We start from the raw sequence: 8,656 nt of genomic DNA on the forward strand, positions 1-8,656 counted from the left end.
GCAACAATAAATAAATGGGACTTGCCAAAACTGAGAAGCTTTTTTTGTGTAAAGCAAAGGACACAGTCAATAAGACAAAACAGCAGCCTATTGAATTGGAAAAGATCTTCATCAACCCCACATCCCACAGAGGACTGATCTCCAAAATATATAAAGAACTGAAGAAATAAGACATGAAAATATTAAATAACCCAATTAAAAGTGGGGAACAGATCCAAACAGAATTTTCATCAGAAGAATCTCAATGGCCAAAAGACATTTAAGGAATTGCTCATCATCCTTAGCCATCAGGAAAACGCAATCAAAATGATTCTGAGATACCATCTTACACAAGTCAGAATGGCTAAGGTCAAAAACACTGATGATAGCTTATGTAATGTGGGGTAAGGGGAACACTCCTCTATTGCTGGTGGGAGTGCAAACTCGTACAGTCACTTTGGAAATCAATACAGCAGTTTCTCAGAAAATCAACACAGCAATACCACTCTTGGGCATATACCCAAAGGATGCAGATTCATACCACAAGGACATTTGCTCAATTGCATTTATAGCAGCATTGTTTGTCATAGTTAGAACCTGGAAACAACCTAAATGCCCCTTGACCAAAGAATGGATAAGAAAAATGTGGTACATTTACACAATAAAGTACTACTCAGAAAAAAAATTTGAAATTTGCAGGCAAATGGATGGAACTAGAAAAGAAATCCTGAGTGAGGTAACCCAGATCCAAAAAGGCAAACACAGTATGTACTCACTCATGAGCGGATATTAGACATAGAACAAAGGATAACCAGCCTATAGTCCATGACCCCAGAGAAGTTAGGTAACGAGGAGAACCCTAACAGACACATACATGGATCCTCCTGGGAAGGGGAAATAGACAAGTTCTCTTAAGAAAGTTGGGAGCTGGGGGGGGGGGCAGAAGGGGAGAAGGAGGGGAGAACAAAAGGGGAGAAGAAGGAGGGAGGAGAACATGAGGGAATGGGATGGTCAAGATGGAGGAAGGACAGAGAGGGAGAGCAAGGAAAGAGGTATCTTGATTGAGGGAGCCATTATGGGACTATTGTGAAACCTGGCACTAGGGAAATTCCCAGGAACCTACAAGGATGACCCCAGCTAAGACCTAAGCAATAGTGGAGAGGGTGCCTGAACTGACCTTGGCCTTTAATCATTTTATGACTGTCTTAATTGTTATCATAGAACCTTCATCCAGCAACTGATGGAAGCAGATGCAGAGATCCTCAGCTAAGCAATGGGCCGAGATCCCAGAGTCCAGTCAGAGAGAAGAAGGAGCAATAATATGAACAAAGGGGTTAAGACCATTATTGCGATACCCACAGAAACAGCTGACCTAAGCTAATGGGAGCTCACTGACTCCTGACTGATAGTGGGGGAACCTGCATAGGACCAAACTAGGCCCTATGAATGTGGGTGACAGGGGCAGTCTGTGGGACCAGGATTTGTCCCTAGTGCTTGAACTGGATTTTTGGAACCCATTCTCTTTGGAGGAATACCTTGCTCAGCCTAGACACAGGAGGAGGGCCTTGGTCCTGCCTCAAAGTGATGTGCTAGACTTTGTTGACTCCCCATGCATGAGAAGTCTTATCCTCTCTAAGGAGTAGATAGGGGATGTGGTAGGGGGGAAGGTGGAGAGTGTGGGAGGAGGGGAGGGATTGGTATGTGAAATGAGAAAATATTGTTTTAAAAACTAAATAAATAAATTTAAATTAAAAAAGAATATTGAAAGTTATGACTATGATATATGTACACATTGCTTCCCCAAAACAATACACATCTGTTAAATGATTAGTTTTCTCATTGAAAATAGATTCTTTTTTGAAGCTATAGAAACATAATAAAACTATCATTTGTTATTTTTTAAAATTCTGAATGAATTCATACATTCATTCAGAAGCTAATTCATCTGCTTTTAATGGTTGATTAATGGCTTTAAGTCTATGCAGAATTGCTTTCTACCTTGCAGACAATATTGGGGGGAAAAAACCAAGAGTTAAAGTCAAAGCTTCTCTTTTCAAATCAGCATAAAGAAAGAGAAAACTATGTTTTAGAATTTAAAGCAGTGTTGGTAAATATGCTTTTTTTGTCTGATGTGGCTGACAGCTAGAATTTCTAAGGCCAGATATTAATAATCAATAGCTCCTTAAAACCTGAAAAATCAACAGTAGAGGAAATTAATGGTAGGAGAAACTAGGACTGGGAAGGGTTCTATAGATAAATCAGCTGCCACACCAGCATGACAACAGAGTTCAGAGTTCCAGTACTCACACAAAAGCCATGTGGATGTGATGGCTCAGCCATAATCCCAGCACTCAGGAGGTGGAACCAGGATCATAACACAAGATGACTAACTGGACTAGTGGAATCAGGAAGCTGCATGTTCAGCCAGAGTCCCCGCCTCAGTGAATGAAGTGGAAAATGGAAGAAGAAGAAGAAGAAGAAGAAGAAGAAGAAGAAGAAGAAGAAGAAGAAGAAGAAGAAGAAGAAGAAGAAGAAGAAGAAGAAGAAGAAGACACCTACCATCAACCTCTGGCCACCACATGCACATTCAAAGATGTGCATGCATGTCCACACACATAAGTGCACCCATATCCATGCAAACACACATGCATACATGCACACACACATACATGCAAATACACACAGAGAGACAGAGAGAGAGAGAGAGGGAGAGGAAGAGGGAGAGGGAGAGGGAGAGGGAGAGAGAGAGAGAGAGAGAGAGATAGAGAGAGAGAACTAAGGAGGAAAAAATTGTATTCACATGACAAGAGGAAATGAAGTAGAAACATGAATTTAAACATGTTAGAAAAATATGTAATGGGTTTTTAAGGGGCTAGCTTTCAAACACTTTAATTCATTATCTAATTTGCTGTTTAACTTTCTTCCCCCTAGGATCCTTTTCAACTTTATTTTTAATTTTTTTTACTCTCTTTCTCTCTCTCTCTCTCTCTCTCTCTCTCTCTCTCTCTCTCTCTCTCTCTCTCTGTGTGTGTGTGTGTGTGTAAATCAGAGGGCCATGGGCGAATTGCAGAAGCTGGTTCTCTCCTTCTACCATACAAATTCTATAGCAGGCTTTTTCTTTGGTGACACCAACTAGTTTCCAAATCACAACAGGGAGACTTCTTATTGGTTATGAATTCTTGGACTTATCCTAGCTCTTATTTTAATCTGTTTCTCTTTATATACATTATTGCTTAGGGCTTTTTACCTTTATCTCCCCCCCCCCCTTTCTCTCTGTATATCTTACTTTCCTGCTGTCCCATGTCTGGCTAGTGGTTGTCTGACTTCTGGTGCTGCGGCATGCTCCTCTCTTTCTCCCTCATTCTCTTAGTTCTTTTCTCTCTTCTCCAGCCTAGATTTCTTCTCCTATTTATTCTCTCTGCCCACCATCCTCTCCTATCTCTTTCTCTGCCTAGCTATTGGCCATTCAGCTCTTTATTAGACCAATCAGGAGCCTTAGGCAGGCAAGGTGAAACAAATGTAACACATCTTTACATAATTAAATACATGCAACACATCTTTACATTGTTAACAAAGACAGCAGCAGAAACAAATGTAACACACTTTTGCACTGTTAAAGTAGTATTCCACAGCATAAACAAATGTAATACATATCTATATAGTTAAATATTCCACAACAAAGTTTCATGGATTGAATTCAAGTCCTCAGACTTGGTGGGAAGCATCCTTTCCTTATGAATGATCTTTCCAGGCCCAAATCATTAATTTTATAAGAAAAAAAGAGTTCATGAAAGTACATTTGCACCTCAGTGTGCAGGGTGTGCTTCATATATATGAATTCCTGGATTTCAAGCCAGGGCCAAAGAAAGAAAATGTGTCCCCTCGAAGAACACAAGAATTTGTACAACTTGTATATGTATTCCTAAAAGTCACAACACTATGCAAATCCTCTCAATAAAAAAATTAAGGAGAACTATGGGGTAAGGGGAGTAATAATTATTTCATTGATAAATTAACAACATATTTCCTTATTTTACCTGATGAAAGGGTGACATACTTGGACAGCTAGAATAAACCTCTAACACTCTGGCCACCAACTGCAGAACACACATTCTACATGGGACATTCTTTAGGACAGACCCTGCGGTTGCCCAACCTCAATAATTTGAAAGGACTGAAATTATACAAGGTATATTCTCCAGCTGCCACAGTTAAGTGAATTATAATTTCATTAGCTTAAATTTCAAATTTTAACACAAATTAAATGATGGGTTGTTAGATAAATAATGGCCCAAAAAATCAAAAGGGAAATTGGAAAACACTTTGATATGAATGAAAATAGAAAGTTAATGAGATCTTCCATTAGACACAGACTACTAAAACTCACTGGATAATCAAAAACTACCCAGAAAAGGAGCTAAAGCCAAAATTGTTTTCCTACAAAATTTTGCCAAAACCTTTTAGAAGGAATTAATAGTAATTCTTTGTGAGCTCTTCTAAAATAGGACCAAGTTCCCTAATCCAGCCTATGGAGTCAGTATTGCCAAACCCCCGAAATTTCACAAAAATATGTTAAGAATAAAAATTATATCCTCAACAAAATATTAACAAACTGAATTAGCCCATGCATAAAAAGGGTTATACAATGTAACTATGTAGAATTTATCCTAGAAATACAAGTTTGATTTAACATCTAATAATTAATTAATGTATTTCATGTCAATAGAATAAATAATAAAGTCCATACCATCTCCAGAGGTGTAGAATGAGTATTTCTTAAAAATTCAAAATCACTTCACAACAAACACATACACATACATCCTTAGCAAACCAAGTCATGTATTCCACTACTGTACCCTTAGGGCTGTCATACCATGCTGGTTGTTGCTGTGGCTCATAGGCTTATAATTGTGCAGGATTACCAGTTGCTTCCCATCTTTGGAAGTTTGTATTTACCGTCTGGTACCTGAAAGCTAATTCTCAGAGAGGAGGTATTCAGGAGAGTAGCATGTAACAACAAGTACCAAGAAAGGAGAACATGAATTTGAAAGAGAACAGGGAGGGATTTATGGCAGGATCTGAAGGAAGGAAAAGGAAAATGATGTAGTTCTATTATTATCTCAAAAATAAAATTTTAAAATATTTTAAAGACAAATAAAAAAGGCATACAGTTTACAAAAAATAAGTAAAATGGCCTACTAGAGTTTATGTAACTTTGTATATGGAAAATCCCAAGGAACACACACATTCACACACACAACTATTAAATTAAATTGAGAAACAATCCCATTTAAATTGTCAATAAAGCACTCTCAGGGAATTCCTTGCTTCCTCATCCCATCCCCTTGTCTCACCTACATCACCCTGAAAGCCAGCTGGCCATAGTGGTCAGTGAATCAGGTTACTGATCTTTGCTCTCCTTCCCACCCTCCAACTCCAATCCCCCATTCTTATGCCTGGCTTTGTGGCCAACTACCTGCTGCACCCCTCCTTTCTTTCTGTCCCCACTCCTATTGATAAAGCAAATCTTCTGTAGCCTTTGTTCCTCATCCCATACCTTTGTCTTACTCCTAACAGCGGGCGTCAATACACTCACCACCTTGGTGGAGAACAAGAAGGCTCAGCTGGTGGTGATTGCCCACAACATAGACCCCCATTGAGCTGGTGGTCTCCTGCCTGCCCTGTGTCGGAAGATGGGGGTCCCCTACTGCATCATCAAGGGAAAGGCCAGGCTGGGGCAGCTGGTCCATAGGAAGACATGCACCACTATTGCCTTCACACAGGTTAAGTCGGAAGACAAGGGTGCTCTGGCCAAGCTGGTGGAAGTTATTAGGACCAACTACAATGACAGATATGATGAGATCCGCCGCCACTGGGGAGGCAACGTCCCAGGTCATAAATCGGTGGCTCAGACTGCCAAGCTGGAAAAGGCAAAAACCAAAGAACTTGCCACTAAACTGGGTTAAATGTACTGCTGAGTTTTCTGTACATAAATATAATTACAAACCTTCCAAAAAAAAAAAAAGAAGAAAGAAAAACTTCTACTTGAAGACGTTAACCATACCCAAGAAAACACAAAGAATAAATAATACCATACCAGAAAATCAAAATGGGAGGGGGAGCCTACACAAAAATAACAAAATAACATCAACAGACAGTGCTCATTAATAACTCTGAACATCAATTCTCCCAATTCCTCAACAAAAAGACACAAACTAACAAAATGGCTACAAAAACAGGATCCATATTTCTGCTGTATCCAAGAAACAGACTTTAACACAAAGCATAGACATAATCTCAGGGTAAAAGGATGGAAAAAGATATTCTAAGCAAATGGACCCAAGAAACAAGCCAGTGTAGCCATTTTAATATCTGACAAAATAGACTTCAAACCAAAACTAATCTGAAGATATAGAGAAGGACACTATATACTCATCCAAGGAAAAATCCACCAAGAGGACATTGCAAATCTAAACATTGATGCACCAAATACAACGACACCCAGCTTCATAAAAGCAACATTACTATGTCTAAAACCACATACTGACCCTCATACTGTGACTTCAATATTCCACTCTCCAGTAGTCAGGTCATCCACACAAAAATTAAACAGAGAAACGCTGGAGATAGCTGATATTTATAGAACTAAAGTATACACAAACAAAAGAATATGCATTCTTCTCAGCAACTGATGGAACTTTCCACATACTTGTACACAAAGTAAGTATCAACAGATACAGGAAAACTGAAAAAGCAATTAGCATCCTATGTGTCCATCATGGATTAAAGCTGGATATCAAGAATAACAGAAGCAACAGAAAGTTTACAAACTTATGGAAACTGATTAACTTACTACTGAATGAAAAATGGATCAGGAAAGAAAGTAAAACCTTCCTAGAATTGAATGAAAATGAAAACACAATGTATCCAAACTTTTGAAGCATACTGATGGTAGTTTTAAGAGGCAAGTTCATAGCACTAAGTACCATTGCACTGATACATAAATAAAATTAAGAAGGTCTCATATTAGTAATTTTATAGCACACCTGAAAGCACTAGAACAAAAAGAAGAAATAATGTCCAAAAGAGTAGACAGAAAAAAAAAACCCAGGGATGAAATCAATAAAATTAAAACAAACAAATAAAAATGCAAAGAATCAATGAAACAAAGAATTGGTTCTTTGAGTAAATCAATAAGACTGATAAACCCTTAGCCAAATTAAAACTAAAAGATAGAGGGAGAAGATCAAAATCAAAAAGATCATGGAGAGAATGCTGAACTTTTTGGTGACTTGCTTTGTTAGTTTCCGTTCATAAAGAAAGCACAATGCATATTTTTCAATATCAGAAAAAAACTGTGAGATATCCTTTGTCAGTTTCCCAAACACTTAACAGAGGCCAAGTCGAGTGTAAGTTAATGCATTGTGGGCAAAAGTGCCCACTATAACTTTGTTTTTAATCTAGTTTGAGTTTTTACACATAAAGGTTCACAATTACCTAGTGTTTATGAAATTTATATTTTTTCATTTTTGCATTACCCTATATCTTCACAATACTATAATTTGAAAAGGTGACCCTAGCTCTTATGATAGTGCATACCTGTCATACAGCATTCAACCACCCTGGGCACAAGGATCAGGAGTTTGAGGTCAACCTGGGCTTTATGTTGAGATATTGTCTCAAAAGTAAAATAATGATAACATACAATATAATAAATAACAAAATAAACAATATACTCTACCCCAATGAACATGGGACTTCTTAATGACTCCCCCACCCCAAAATGACTAAAGTTTATGAAGGCAAGTGGATGCTCAAGGTAGCATACCTAGGAAGGATAAAGCTAGGACTCAATTCCCACCCCCCCCTTCATCTTTTCCTCCCTTCTTTATCCCTGTTGGTACTAAGGTCTAGGATATAGCTCTGATAGACCTGACCATGTTTTGGGGACATTGGATTAGAAAAGCAGTGAATGCTTTAAGCCTTGGTTAATAGGTCGTACTACTCGGAGCATGGAAGACAGTGGTGCTGAGGGTGATTTGGACTGTGGGGCCCTGGCTCAAGATGTTTCAGATAAGAAGAATTTTAGTATGTTGCCTAGAGATTGCTTTTGTAATATTTTGGTGAAGAATTTGGTTGCTTTTTACTCTTGTCTGAAAAGTCTGCCCAAGGCTAAAGTAAAGAGATTTGAATTACTTCTGTTGGCAGAGGCAATCTCAAAACAGCCTAGTATAGACTCTGCTATGTGGTTATTAGTGCTAACTCTAATAAAGATTGATAGTGAAAATGAGCAAGCTGAGCAAGGAAAAATACAAAATGTACAGATTGATGGGAAAAGGAGCACCATGAAGTGGAATGGAGTTAAGTCCTGTGTTCAAGGAGATAAACATTAAGAAATGGACTAAAGAGTGAGCTAGCCAGGGCAATGCTGGAGAGATCACCCTGACTGCGAAGACAGGGGATAACTGGCAGGCTGACCAACCCTGAAACTACCCAGGCCCAGAATCCAGGTTATGTGTTGGTCCACCTCAACATCCACCTCATCTGTGATCTGCTGGAGCATGGAGGGGCAAGGTCATTCCTGCAGACCCAGGGATGCAGGATACACAACATAGGACAGCAATGGGACGTCCAAGAAGAGTCCCAATGAGGGTCCAATGTTGATGGTGCAGCAGAG

The 8,656-nt window shown here is 38.9% G+C and overlaps 1 protein-coding gene across 1 annotated transcript; it reads left to right on the forward strand.

Annotated features, from left to right (window-relative positions):
• Positions 1-5,672: 5,672 nt before the first annotated feature.
• On the forward strand, positions 5,673-5,945 carry LOC119807528 (60S ribosomal protein L7a-like). Its single transcript, XM_038319534.1, has one exon. It carries the CDS (start codon positions 5,673-5,675, stop codon positions 5,943-5,945), a length of 273 nt encoding a protein of 90 aa, XP_038175462.1.
• Positions 5,946-8,656: the final 2,711 nt, after the last annotated feature.

The sequence above is a fragment of the Arvicola amphibius genome, chromosome 1 (assembly GCF_903992535.2).
Source record: "Arvicola amphibius chromosome 1, mArvAmp1.2, whole genome shotgun sequence".
NCBI classification, from domain to species: Eukaryota; Metazoa; Chordata; class Mammalia; order Rodentia; family Cricetidae; genus Arvicola; species Arvicola amphibius.

What these genes read in the sequence shown, in the direction of transcription:
- LOC119807528 (XM_038319534.1), top strand. Translation starts at nt 5,673, where the DNA reads ATGGGGGTCCCCTACTGCATCATCAAGGGAAAGGCCAGGCTGGGGCAG.